Consider the following 14,297-nt stretch of genomic DNA (forward strand, 5'->3'; position numbering starts at 1 on the left):
CAAATTCCATTAAACAGTTTCATCAATTCAAAACCTTGAATTATAAATAGCATCTCATGTTTCTTACGCAAATTGAAATATCCATCATTTGAATCTCTCAGAACTATTGTTTCATTATTAATTACTAATTCACCTTTGTGTTACTCTTCATTCTCTGACTCTGTCGTTTCTTCATTGTTTGATGAAGATTTTTATGAATTTAGGGAATTCCTATTAACAGATACAATTGACTTATTTTATGTTCCTAATCAATCTTCTTCTTCTTGAAAATGGTAAGGTAGATGCTGCCAATGGGGTGATTATATTTAGCTGATTACATGCAAAATAAGGCGATGAAGTTGTATATTTCCAGCCGACAATGATGGTAATGGAAGCAGAGGAGGAGAAGAACACATTTTTTCTATTGAGGATAAGTCTTATTTTCCTTCTTCTACATTAACTTCATTCTAATGAATTTGTATTTATGGTTTTCTAATTCTTGGATGATTGATTGCGTTTGTACACTGTTACGATTTTGGATTTGTTGGATCATTTTTTGTTTGTCATTTTTCTTTTTCGAATCAAATAAGGTTGTAGCAAATATGAGAATACCTCTTTATGTTCTTCTATTTTTTCTTCTATTCTATTAAAACTAATAAATCTTTGATGGTTAATCCGTTAAAAGTAGATGTTAATGGTGATGTAAGAGCAAGAAGATGAAGGTGGTAATGAAAGGATGAGAGGGGTATAGATATGACATACTTTTATTTGATGATTTTCACATTCCATTTCAAGTTTTTTATTGGCATATTAAGTATTTATATTTAGATCTTTAAACAAGTTTAGGAACTAACATGGTACCCTTTAAAGTTCAAGGCCAGTTAATTTCCGATTAATATATTAAGTCTATTATTATTGTTGTTGTTGTTGTTTATGGAGGTTAGCTATATCAGTATCCTGGTTCATGAAGTTGCTTTTATAAAATTATTGGTTTTAATTGATTAATTTATGGGACGGGTTGAACTTAATGAATTCAGAATTGTAGCCAGTGAAAATTAAATCTATTATATCTAATATTTAATTATATAATTTTGACATGTACATATGTATTATAGTTGAAAAACTAGAAACTAACAAGAAAATCCAACAAATTTATGTACAAAATCAATGATACAAATTTATCAAGAGTTAGAAACACATTATTTACAGTAATGAAATGACATGAAAATGAAAATTATAAACTATAATTTATCAAAGACGTTTCAATAATTAAGTATTCATAAATAGGGTTATCTAAGACATTTCAATAATTAAAGACGTTTTAAAGTTTTTTTTGATGAATTGTTAAAAGAGTAACAGAGAAAATTGAAAAGCCATTTATATATTTATATATAATTTATAATAAATTCAATTCATTCCCCTTTATTAGTGTTGGATCAATATTGAAAAGTCAATTCATTCCTTATATTTATACTATATATAATAGCAGAAGTAGAGAGAAATAAATAAAGATAGTTTTATAGAGATTTTTGATGAGTTGTCTAAATAGTAACAAAGGAAAATTAAAAAGGTATATATATATATATATATATATATATATATATATGATTTATAATAAATTGAAATCATTCCACGTGTATTAGTGTTGGATCAAAATTGAAAAGTCATTTATGCAGTTTAATTAAAAATAAAATAATAAAATATAATAAATATAAAATTTGATAAGAAAAGACTTTCATAGTGGCTACTAGAATAAAAAATTATCAACGATAAATTCAAATGATACTATTTAGCATGTGAAAATTTCTGAAAGAAAGTAAAACTAAATGATGATACATTTGGTGTGAGGAATGTAGGGATGGCAACGGGTAGGGTACACGCGGGTAGTGCCAATCCCAAACCCTTACCCGTTTATTTTTTAATTACCCGTACCCGTCCCATTACCCTAACGGGTATATTTTTGCATCCCATACCCTTCCCATTTAATTCACGGGTACCCACGAGTACCCTTACCCGTTAAAAATTAATAAATAAAATAAAAAATATTACAAATTTAACAAAGTATAAATTTAATAAATCATTTATCTAAAAATTGAACAAATTGAACCTTAATCAATAAGAATAAGTAGCTTAGTGGTATCATTCAATGATTGAAAAACAAAAGGTTGGGGTTTAAAATCTCAAATATTGCATCTAAAAAACAATAATTTTTTTAATATATAAAAGAATTATGACGGGTAACGGGCACCGGGTACCCTGGGGGGTATTCCCACACCCGTCCCATTACTCTAACAGGTAATTATTTTGATCCCATACCCTTCTCATACCCTTTTATACAAGGTACAGGTAGTCCCATTAGGGTCGGATAGTGTCGGGTATCCACGGGTACACTACCCGTTGCCATCCCTAGAGGAATGTGATCGAAAACCAAGAACTGCAATTCCAATGTATAAGTTAATAATAAAATAACAATGTTTTGTCATTCAATATTAAGAAAAATTATAAGGATATATTTTTCTTTCACAGCTACATATATGAGCTCAAGATAGTAGTTCGAGACTTAAGTGATTCTACGACGTTTGTACTTTTCGACAGAAAAATTATACATAGTTATTTGTTTATAAAATATTAAACTTAAATTATTTTAAAGCAAAATATTAATATCATTATATACGGACGATATATAAGTAAAAAATATTAAATTTATATATAAAAAATTTATCGACTCGCGCAACGCGCGGGCACAGTACTAGTAACAAAATAAAAACCAAGTCTTTTTTTTTTGGTTTGAATAAAAACTAAGTCATTAGTTGTAAAATAAAATGCTTGGATAGTTAGAAAGAGAGTAATTTTGAAATAAAATAATGGTAAATAATCCCCAAAATTACAGAGAAAGCTTTTAAGTGTTATTTTTGTTCACTTTTGTATATATAATAGATAATAGATGCTCTTAGTTGCTTGTTCAATCATCCTTCATTCTCCGGTCTCCTTCAATCCTGTTCGTGAGGAGTAGCGATTGCCGAGTAGCCACACATGGCTTTTGTTTCCTGTATATCTCGCCTCCGTTCATCTTCCAAAACTGCCTATAACAATCTCCGAAACGCCTATTTCTATAATCTCAGAGCCCAAAGCACTACCACCGCCGCTGAAAGGCCATTCTGGTCTACATCTCTGCTTCCTTTGACCCTCGCTTTCTCTGCTGGATCGATTGCTTTCCATTTCCAACCCCAGTCTTCTCTCTGTGACTCCTCCAATCTTGATTCTCGGTTCGCTTCCACTTTCTTTTGTTTTTATTTATTTTTGCTTTCTATATCTTTGTCCATTTTTCATGTTCTTCTATTTTAGGTTGTATTTTTTTCTAGCTCCCATGAAATTTGCATTTACTTACTATTTATCAATCTCTGTGAACGCTTATGCATATTACCAGTGGCATCACTGTTTAGTGGTTTGTTATTATAGGTCAATGAGTCTCTCTCTCTCTCTCTCCATATATATATATATATATAATTTTCATGGTAATGACATAGAATTTGCGGATTATAATTGCATTTACTTTCTTTTGGCAATTTTAGGATTGGAGGCAAAGGAAGCACTGATTTTGCTGTGAAAGGTTCTTACAGGAAGGTACCTCAAGAGCTTGTTCACGAGTTAAGGGTTATCTGTGAGGTATATGAACAATCTCTCTCTCTCTCGTTCTCTCTTTCTCTGTGTAATGCGGCTTACTTTCTTTCACTTTTTTTGTCCCAAGAATTTATCTTTGATTCCCATGAAATAGGCACAACTCTTCTCTTTAACTACCAATAACCACTATTTTCCCATTTATCTCTATTATTATGGTTTGAAATTACTAAATTTAGAATAAATTAAGTGCTCAAATTGAGGGTATATTAGGAAAATATGAATAATGCTTTGTTGTTCAGTGTGAAATCATATTTGTGCCTATATCCGTGGGATGGATGTAGTATTTATTTTGTTGGACATGGAACAGCTAGAGAATCAAGTTTGGACTCTTGGAGTTTTGATGTAATGTTTTTTAGTACCTGGGCATTCTGTTACCATTTTTTTTCTTTCTCTGGATTTTCAAACACTTTAGCGCTTTAAACTATATCTTTGGGCTCTAGATCAACAATATGATACTACTGGGAATTGCAGGATAACATGACAATGGACTATGACGAAAGGTACTTCCATGGGAAGCCACAGTACAGCTTTCATAAAGCAGTAAATATCCCTGATGTGGTTGTTTTCCCGAGGTCAGTTGATTTTTTGAAGTTGAAAATGGCTACTTGAGGTTTCTCATCATCCCCCCCCCCACCAACTAAAGTTGATTTTAGATGATATGTTCCTCAATTTGACTGAGCCTTGTACTCATAGATGCAGATTACACTCTTGGCTGCAAATGCTACTAGAGTTGCATGGCTGTTACTTATAATCGCATCCTATCCCAATGCAAATATTTTTCTGAAGAAAATGCAAAATGCATGAGAAGTACTCTGATTGTAAAATACAACTAAGTTGCGAGCATAAGAAAAGACCATCGGATCCCTGATTTATGTTCAGTACCCAAAAGCCACAATGTTTTCATCATTGTCATCAATCCTTGACTTAGTAACCCTAGGGTGAAATTTATACCTTTTGTATCAAGAAATTTGACGAAAATTTTAGTTTGATTATATTTTTCAACTTATGATAGGTTGAACCTGTTTATAGACATTGAATGATTATTGTGGATCTAAAAATCTAATGCATGTGCATGAACCGAATTATTAGTTAAAGTAACATAAAATATATTAAAAATAAGGGATAAGGGTCAAATTTGACCCTAACACTTTTGAAGAAGTGTAAATTTAGCCTTAACGTATGAATGATGCAAATTTAACCCTTATGTTTCCAAGTTGGGTCAATTTTAGTCCTACATTATCGAAAATTTGAAACAGATGCTTTGACTGTTATTTAACTATCACATCAAACCTTCCAAAGAAGTTTGCAGATAAACTGAAGAAGATTTTTATTATTTGTAACTATATTAGTAGCACACTAAACATTTTAAATTTTTTGACAAATCTTTTGTGTGACCAACTTATATATAGACTTAGACTTAGTAACACATCAAATATCTTAGACATAATTGATGTTTGGAATGTCCGATGTGACATTTAAACAACAGTTAAACCAATTTTTTCAAAATTCTGGTAATGTAGGGCTAAAAATTGATATTGTCTGGAAACATTAGTGTTAAATTTGGACCATTTTGTATGTTAAGGTCGAATCTGCACTTCAACGAAAACGTTAGGGTCAAATTTGGCCTTTATCCCTAAAAATGACTTACCTTACCTCTTTGTTAACAATATGTGAAAACTGAAAAGGAACCTAAACATAATACCTCTTACTTAATTTTTGCCGTATAATTTGAGTTTTAACAGTTTATATAGAAGGCATGTAGAAGTGTTGGAAACGAGATGATGCAACCTAGACCTAGCTATTGGGTATACATCCCAAGTCCCACATCGGAAAGATACAAGAGAGTTATATAGTTTATAAAGAAGTTCACCAACTACATTAGTATGAGGCCTTTTGGGAAGGAGCCCAAAAACAAATCCGTGCGGGCTTGGCCAAAAGCGGACAATATCATACTAATGGTGGATTTGTTGGTGAACTCGTGGGCCCAACAAATGGTATCAGAGCCGATGGTTCGGCTGGGAGAACGTGCATGAGATCTAAGGAGATGTGGGTGGCTCTCAGTGTGACCTCGTGATGGGAAATTTGTGCTTGGTGCCTTGTGTCGAAAGTCTTCCTGACATTGTGGTGGTCAGGCGGCGTGTTTTGCGGGTTGTCGGCGGTACAAGATGATTAGACAGATTATCGCTGAAGGGGAGGCTTGTGGTCCTTGGTCTGAGGGGAGGATTGTTGGGTATACATCCCAAGTCCCACATCTGAAAGATACAAGAGAGTTACATAGTTTATAAAGAAGTTCACCAACTACATTAGTATGAGGCCTTTTGGGAAGGAGCCCAAAAACAAATCCGTGCGGGCTTGGCCCAAAGCGGACAATATCATACTAATGGTGGAGCTGTTGGTGAACTCGTGGGCCCTAACACTAGCAGAAAAACAAACAAATATAGCCTTTTTGGATATAATGCCTGCTATTATACTGGTAATGAGGCTCTAATGATGCTATCAGCTAAAGGAATTGGTAGTCATTTTTAGGCAGCCAGGATTATAGGCTCTAGAAGAATTATTTAATGACAACTGTCGCAACATTCTTTAAAATGTGCTTGCACTTCCTTTATTGGCTGAACTTGCCCCAAGGAAAACAATTTAGTATATGATTGAGTTTGAAGTTTGAACCATGCATCCCTGTGTTAAAGTCAGTTGGCAACATGCAGGTCGTTACTATTGTAAACATTCTAAAATGTGATATGCCAAATATATACATAATATCAAAATGATTTTTGACACGGGACTCACGGTCACTAATTTTGGTGTCATAGTTGGGAGGAAGCAGGAGTTGGGTGATTAGTTGATGAAATGATATTGGGTAGTGGTAATAACGTAGTTACTAGTTTCAAAATCCTGACTATGTTTGTTATGGTAACAGAAGATAGAGGACAGTGCTCTTGTTGTAACTAGGATGTTGGTGTCTTGGTGGTTTAAAGATGGAAGGGCCAGGAATATGCTGCAATGTATGATGAAAATGGTGATCAGATTATAGGCTGAAAAGTTTGAATTCTAAATTAATAAGATGGTTACTGAAATGAAGTTCTTAATTGTGAATAACTTCTTCAATACAATAAAAATGGCAGTATAGTTGAGCGAGTGAAAATAAATATTGGGTTTTTCTAAAACAAACAACATATAAACAAGAAGAGACTGCTAGAAAGCTTTGCAGAGTACATCTAAAGTTGTACATAATTTTTTATACTTGTCATTTACGATCAATCAATTGTGTTGCACAGCTTCTCTTTTTTTCTCCCTCTGCTTTTTTTGCAGAATGCATGCTGAGTCAATTTTGGTTCTTCCAGGTCAGAAGAAGAAGTTTCCAACATTGTGAAATCTTGTGACAAGCATAAGGTCTGATTCACTTCTATGAAATTGTAAAAGATCTGTGCAAATATTTGAAAACTGTCATCTTGTAAATTATACAGCTTTCACAACAAAATATTTTTTCCATTTTAATTTTGTTGAGCATCTTAGTTATGTAGTTGGTTCTTGTTGACTGTACTATATTGATGCTGTAACCGTAATTTCTTCCATCAAACCTTGTTGAATATCAATAATGACTTCCTCAAAAGAAAATGAAAGCCACAATAATGTAAGAGGCTTCAATGTAATGATAAATTTTTGTTGCTTTACGTTGTTAGTGTTTCCACATTAACCCAGCCATAAATTGGATTACTTTATCTAATCAGGTCCCTATAGTACCATATGGTGGAGCTACATCAATTGAGGGTCACACCTTGTCACCTCACGGTGGTGTTTGCATTGACATGTCTCATATGAAGGTATCATTATACAGTTCTGCAACAATCTTTGCTGAACTAGTATATACGACGAGTAGCTTTTCTGCCTGAATGTTAAATATATATATTTATAATATGTAAATAGTCTAATATCTATCTTTAGGAATTGATCCATGAGAAACGTTGTCTTAAATGATAGAAACTGATGTTTGAGTTACCACATAGATTGCTTCTATGTTCATGAACTAACAAGGTATGGCAGTGGTACATATGCAAAGTCAACATTTCAGTTGCTTCTTGCAAGATGCTGTGAAATTACTTTCATTTCTTTTCATCCAATCCCTTCCCTCCTTCCTCTAAGAATGTGCCATTGACTGAAGTTTTTTGAAGTCCCTCAGTTGCACAATCATGTTCTTCCCTGATGCACTATTTGTTTTTTTAAGTGCATCCACATAAATGTATATTGGACTTTACTTAGATATTGATTTGTATGTTGTATTGCTTATTTAACCTATAGAATGTTAAAGCACTGCATATAGAGGATTTGGATGTCGTTGTTGAGCCTGGAATTGGATGGATGGAGCTTAATGAGTATTTGGCACCTTATGGTCTATTCTTTCCCCTTGATCCAGGTAGAGTTATTCATATCATGCATATGTGATTGTGATGGCCTGGTTCTTTAGACCTGAAAATTAATTCCAGAAAATTCAGTTCTTGGACAAAGTTTTTTAGCTGTGCAATTTTCTAATGTGAAATTTTCTTGTTTTTTTCCCAAATAATTTACCTGCTCATATATCATGAAAAACTTTTTTTTTTTGTTCATTTTGTAATTAATATTATCACGTTTTACATACATGTGACAAGCAGGTCCCGGTGCAACCATAGGGGGAATGTGTGCCACACGTTGCTCTGGTTCTTTAGCTGTAAGGTAGTTCATCTGCTTCATCAGTGGTCCTATTTTGGTTTATCATCATGCACCATTTCATGTTGAGTAGCTTCCCAGAAGTAAAAAATAGCTGTATTTCAGTTCTCTTTTATTCATCAATCATTATCCATACGAACTCAAGTATCACCCAATCCTTGATTTAATGTATAGTATTATTTTGTAATTTCCCCTAGATTTAGAAATTCTTCAATTTCCATTTTTCCTTGAAAACCATTTTGGTTTACTTTCCTTAGCATGTTCAGACATGCCTTTTCATTGTTGTATATACTCCATATATCCTCTTTGTTGGAAATCCTTTGTTGACTGTTGAAACATGTGCATGGAAGAACATCATGAACCAGCTGCTTAACGTTTGCCGTTCCTAGGGTAGAATCTCGAAACATCTTAAAATTCTGCAGACAATAGATGCTATTTTTGGTGACGGTTAAACACCAGAAATATACTGTCATCATTTTGTTGGATTGGCTGGGTTCTCCTTTTTTCCCTTAATGTATGCGAGCCTATTTTGGGTGTGATTGTTTCTTGAATGAGCTTATATATAGATTTTATTGTCTCCCCAAAGAACTTCAAAATGGGTTTTGCTTTTTTCTCAAATTCTATCCATTTCTTGTTATTAACATAGTTAATATTAGTTGATTACTGCAGAAATTATCTTGGGTAAACTGGCATTGTCTTGGTTGAATGTCTATACATGGATATCAACTACGAAGTCTTATGCATGTTCAGCTATGAAAGTTTATCGGTTTCAAGAGCTCTAAAAAATAAATTAGTTGTAATATCTCCACGATGTAGCATAACCTAGCCTTAGTTAATATATTATGTGGTAATATCACGTGGTATGCACAATAAATTTGCCAGACTAGCAACTAATTGGTCTAAAATTTCATAGAAATAATTAATATACTTCTACGTAGCAAGTTCGACTGCTGCATGAGATGGCTAGGATCATATTTTTTTGTCTAGGTTGTATTTATTTGTTACTTTATGAATTTATTTTTCTTGGTATTGATCTTTTCCTGGCAAACTTTTTCTTTTTACAATTATAAAATAGGAAATTAGTTTTCTTTGCATCAATTATTGGACTTAATGTTCTATTTTTAGCATGCAGGTATGGAACCATGCGAGATAATGTCATCAGTCTCAAGGTTTTCCTATGTTCCCTTTTATGTCTGGTTCATTTATATGAGTTGATTTCTTAACATCATTATTTGCTCTAGGTAGTCCTTGCCAATGGAGATCTTGTCAAGACAGCTTCTCGTGCACGAAAGAGTGCTGCAGGGTGAGTTCTTGCTTTTTTTCCCCTCCCCTCCCCTCCCATTCCCCCCTTCTATTGGCGGTGGACTTTTTATGCGAAAGTTAGTAACTAGTTCCTATCAAAATATACCAGTTAAAATTTGTACTGTAGTTCTATGCTGATGGAAAATGTGATGCTAATCAAAGTCATCACAACAAACAGAAAGAAAAGATTATAAACTTCTTGGTGAAGTTGGAGTTAATGTTTAATACAATAGTTGATAAGTTGCCATTCCCACCTAAGGTTCATGTGCTCTGTGCTTGCGATGCATTTTTCTTGATTTATTCCATGCAATTAATTATTTTCTTATAATTCTGTCATCAGATGAGATTAGTATTCTTTTTTTTTATATTGTAACCTGTCGATTTTTGATGGATTGTACATCATAGGTATGATTTGACTCGCCTGGTGATTGGAAGTGAAGGTACACTTGGCATAATAACAGAGGTCACTCTAAAACTCCAGAAGATTCCAGAACATTCAGTGGTACCCTTGCTCTTTCTCTGTTTGAAAGTTTCCTTTTTATTTTCATCTCTCTTTCTTTTTGAGTGATATAATCCTACTTATGTGTATTTTCATTGAACAGGGAATGTGTTGTTGAATATTCTAATGCTACAACAATAGTACTATTCTTTGATGTTGTAAATCTCTGTAATGGTATTTCTGCACTTTTCTTATTCCATGCACGCCTAGGAGACACCTTTACCCTACAAGCAGCCTATACATTAAATGGGTAGACTATTGGGGTTGGGTAGACTATTGGGTAGACTTTACATTCATCATAGCAGACTTTACATTAATTACACTCCCCCTCAAGCTGGAGCATAGATATTAATCATGCCCAACTTGTTACATATATAGTTAACCCGATTATCCGATAATGCCTTGGTAAACACATTTGCCAATTGTCTCCCATTCTGACATGTGGTGTTGTGATTGTGCCATCTTCTAGCTTTTCTCGAGTAAAGTGGCAGACTTCTGTGTGTTTTGTCCTTTCATTGAATACAAGATTATTAGCGATGTAGATAGATAGCTGCTTTGTTGTCACACCATAACTTCATAGGTTCTGTTTGAGCAAACCCAATGTCACCAAGAAAATGGCGGAGCCATACAAGTTCACATGTAGTTTGTGCCATAGCCCCGTCCTTAGATTCTGCTTTACAGAATACAAGATTGCCTCCTACAAATACATAATAACCTGTAGTGGAATGCCTATCCGTAAGATCTTATGCGTAATCCACATCTGTAAAGCCTTCTACGGTGTGATGACCATGATTTTGATACAAGATACCATGCCCCGGAGTCCCTTTTAGATATCTCAAAATATGACTTGACAGCATCCCAATGTGAAGTTCTAGGAGATGACATGAATTGACTTACAATGCTCACTGCGAAGGAAATATCAGGACGGGTGATTGTAAGATAGTTTAATTTTCCAACGATTCGTCTATATTTCTCAGGATTTGGAAGTAAATCTCCATTGTCAATCTTTAACTTCCCATTTGGTATCATAGGTGCATCACAAGTCTTTGCCTCAAGCAATCCAACATCATTTAATACATCTAAGCATTATTTTCTCTGAGTGAGATAAATCTCTTTACAATTTCGGAAAACTTCAATCCCTAAGAAATATTTCAATTGTCCTAAGTCCTTTGTCTGAAAACAAGTACCAAGGAAATCTTTCAGTTTCCTAATACCAATTTCACCATTTCCAGTAATCACAATATCATCAACATACACTACCAGTAAAATGCACCCAGTACTGGATGATGAGTAGAACACAGAATGATATGCACTTCGACAAAGACCAAATTCTTGTACGGCAGCACTGAGTCGCCCAAACCAGGCACGAGGGGATTGCTTCAACCCATACAAAGACGTACGTAACTTGCAAACTTTCCCGGACTCCCCCTGAGCAACAAAACCAGGAGGTTGCTCCATATAACTCCTCGCGTAAATCACCATTCAAAAAGGCATTCTTAACATCAAGTTGATAAAGTGGCCAGTTGTAAGTAGCAGCCAAAGAAACAAACAAGCGAACAGAAGAGAGTTTGGCAACTGGGGAAAATGTCTCTAAATAGTCGATGCCATAAGTCTGAGCGTAACTCTTTGCAACCAAGCGAGCTTTCAGCCGAGCAACAGAACCATCTGGTTTGAATTTGACATTGAACACCCATTTGCAACCAATAGCACGTTTCTGAGATGGAAGAGACACAAGATCCGAAGTACGATTTTGTTCAAGGGCATACACTTCTTCTTGCATCGCTTTTAGCCATCCAGGATGGTTCAGTGCTTCAGAGAGGGAAGAAGGAACATCAACATAATCTAAGGAGGCTACAAAAGACTTGGAAGAAGGTGATAACGCATCATAACATACAAATGAAGAAATTGGGTAAGTGCATTGGCACCTTTTCGGAGGGCGATAGGAAGGTCAAGGCTCGGATCTGAAGATGGGGAAGGATCTGGAGACGAAGCAGGAGGAGGAACACTGGCAACCGGAGCACTGGGAGTTGTAGCACTTGAAGGGCGTATACGCCGAGAATAAACTTGACGGACAATCGGGCGGGAAGGAATAGAAACCACATGCTCACTTATAGTATAAACAAGATAATCATCGTCAGAATGACTCGAGGAAGTAACAGAAGGAGTTGAGTCATGACCGTAGAAAGAGGTGTGCTAAAAAAAGGTAACGTCAGCAGACACTAAATAACGACCCAAAGAAGGAGAGTAGCAATGATTCCCCTTTTGAGTCTGAGAATAACCCACAAAGATACACTTGATTGATTTGGGATCAAGTTTGGAGATTTGTGGTCGCATATCTTGAACAAAACAAGTACACCCAAAAACACGTGGTGCAAGAGGAAATAAAGAAGACGAGGGGAAAAGAAGGGAGTATGGAATCTAACCGTTAAGGACTGAAGAGGGCATACGATTGATGAGAAAACAAGCAGTGGAGACTGCATCTGCCCAAAAAACTTTGGAACCTGCATATGAAACAACAATGCTCGAGCGACTTCTAATAAGTGACGATTCTTATGTTCGGCAACACCGTTTTGCTGTGGAGTAACGATGCACGAAGTCTGATGAATAATACCTTGCTGGGAAAGATATGAGTGGAAAGTGCTAGATACATATTCTTTTGCATTGTCACTTCGCAAAATACAAATAGATTTATTAAATTGCGTTCGAATCTCAGCATGAAAGGCACAATGATAGTAAATAGTTCTGAACGATATTTCATAGGATAGAGCCAAGTAACACGAGAGAAATCATCAACAAAGGTTACAAAGTAACGAAAACCAAGTTTAGACACAACAGGACACGGACCCCATACATCAGTGTGTACTAAATAAAAGGAAGACTCGACACGTTTATTGATTCGCGGAGGATACGAAACTTTATGATGCTTAGCAAATTGACAGACTTCACATTCCAGAGTAGAATCACACAAAGACTAGGACATAACTTTCGCAAAACAGGAAAAGATGGATGACCAAATTGACAGTGAAGTTGTAAAAGTGACGCGCTCGTACAGGCAATGGATCTTGGCACATGTCGATAAGTTGAATCAAGCACATACAATCCATTCACCAGGTTCCCTCTACCAATAATTTGCTTCGTCCCAAGATCCTAAAAAAGACAATAGTTAGGATAAGAAAGAACACAACAGTTAAGAGCCTTGGTAAGTTGGCTGACAGATAATAAGTTGAGAGGAAAGTTGGGTAAGCATAAAACATATGATAAAGGAATAGTAGATGTTGGGTGAGCTATCCCTTGTCCAATTACAGAAGCAGTTGAACCATTGGCTAACATAATAGACTGAAAATTTGCCAGATGTTGAAAAGAAGAAAGGATACATGTGTTACCGGTCATATGATCTGTAGCACCAGAGTCAATAACCCAACTACGAGAGGAGGTGGATAGACATGCAGCATGATTACCTGTATCAGCCAAAGCGGAGGTGACGTGGATGGTTGGTCGACATCATAAGTCGCAGAAAGTTGCTGAAACCGAGCATACTCATCTGCAGAAATGGTGACAGAGGACGGGGTTGGTACAATGCCACCTTGAGTTGCCTTATTTGCAGATCTACTAGGAACATTCTGTCTCGGGTATTGGGGAGGATTGCCATGCAATTTTCAACAATTTTTCTTAACATGCCCTTCTCCCTCACAATGATAACAAGTACGGGGGAATCGTCGGTTGCCACTAGAGAGGGTATTGTCGCCACCTCGACGACCTTGGCTAGCATTGCTTACCAATGCTACTGTGTCAGAAAACAATGTACCAGAAACCATTACGCCATCATTACAGACATTAAGAAAACGAAAATAGACTTTCGCGAAAGACGGGAGTGTCCCACTAGTCAACAGTTGTGTACGTTCCACATCATACTCGGGACCTAAACCGGCCAAAAAACACTGAACAACAACGCGCTCCTTCTGTGCTTGCATTTGTTTCACATCAGACACAATTGGAAACAGACTGTTCTCTTCCTCGTTTGCCTGTTTTGCTTCCGTGTAATATTGCAGAAGAGATCGATTCTTTTGTTTTGCACGATAAATCTTTAACAACAACATATGAAGATGAGACATCCTTTTTGTTAGCATACAGAAAC

General features: G+C 35.5%; 1 protein-coding gene across 14 annotated transcripts in view; it reads left to right on the top strand.

The window, feature by feature from the left end:
* Positions 1–2,924: 2,924 nt before the first annotated feature.
* LOC136208528 (D-lactate dehydrogenase [cytochrome], mitochondrial) overlaps positions 2,925–14,297 on the top strand; it is a 35,914-nt gene continuing 24,541 nt past the window's right edge. For 11 of the 14 annotated variants that reach the window (XR_010677194.1, XR_010677193.1, XR_010677195.1 and 8 more), the window contains exons 1-10: positions 2,925–3,245; positions 3,552–3,645; positions 4,132–4,232; positions 7,002–7,050; positions 7,389–7,481; positions 7,957–8,071; positions 8,307–8,367; positions 9,494–9,530; positions 9,603–9,664; positions 10,069–10,165. Coding sequence is in view for 10 of the 14 variants with exons in the window: in XM_065999471.1 (XP_065855543.1) it covers positions 3,013–3,245; positions 3,552–3,645; positions 4,132–4,232; positions 7,002–7,050; positions 7,389–7,481; positions 7,957–8,071; positions 8,307–8,367; positions 9,494–9,530; positions 9,603–9,664; positions 10,069–10,165 (942 nt within the window). In the remaining 4 variants the exon portion in view is untranslated. Of the gene's footprint in view, positions 3,246–3,551; positions 3,646–4,131; positions 4,233–7,001; positions 7,051–7,388; positions 7,482–7,956; positions 8,072–8,306; positions 8,368–9,486; positions 9,531–9,602; positions 9,665–10,068; positions 10,166–14,297 lie in introns of those variants that run through there. The other 3 variants (XM_065999468.1, XM_065999469.1, XM_065999470.1) reach the window with 3 other exon arrangements.

This window comes from Euphorbia lathyris, chromosome 10 (assembly GCF_963576675.1).
Source record: "Euphorbia lathyris chromosome 10, ddEupLath1.1, whole genome shotgun sequence".
NCBI lineage: Eukaryota > Viridiplantae > Streptophyta > Magnoliopsida > Malpighiales > Euphorbiaceae > Euphorbia > Euphorbia lathyris.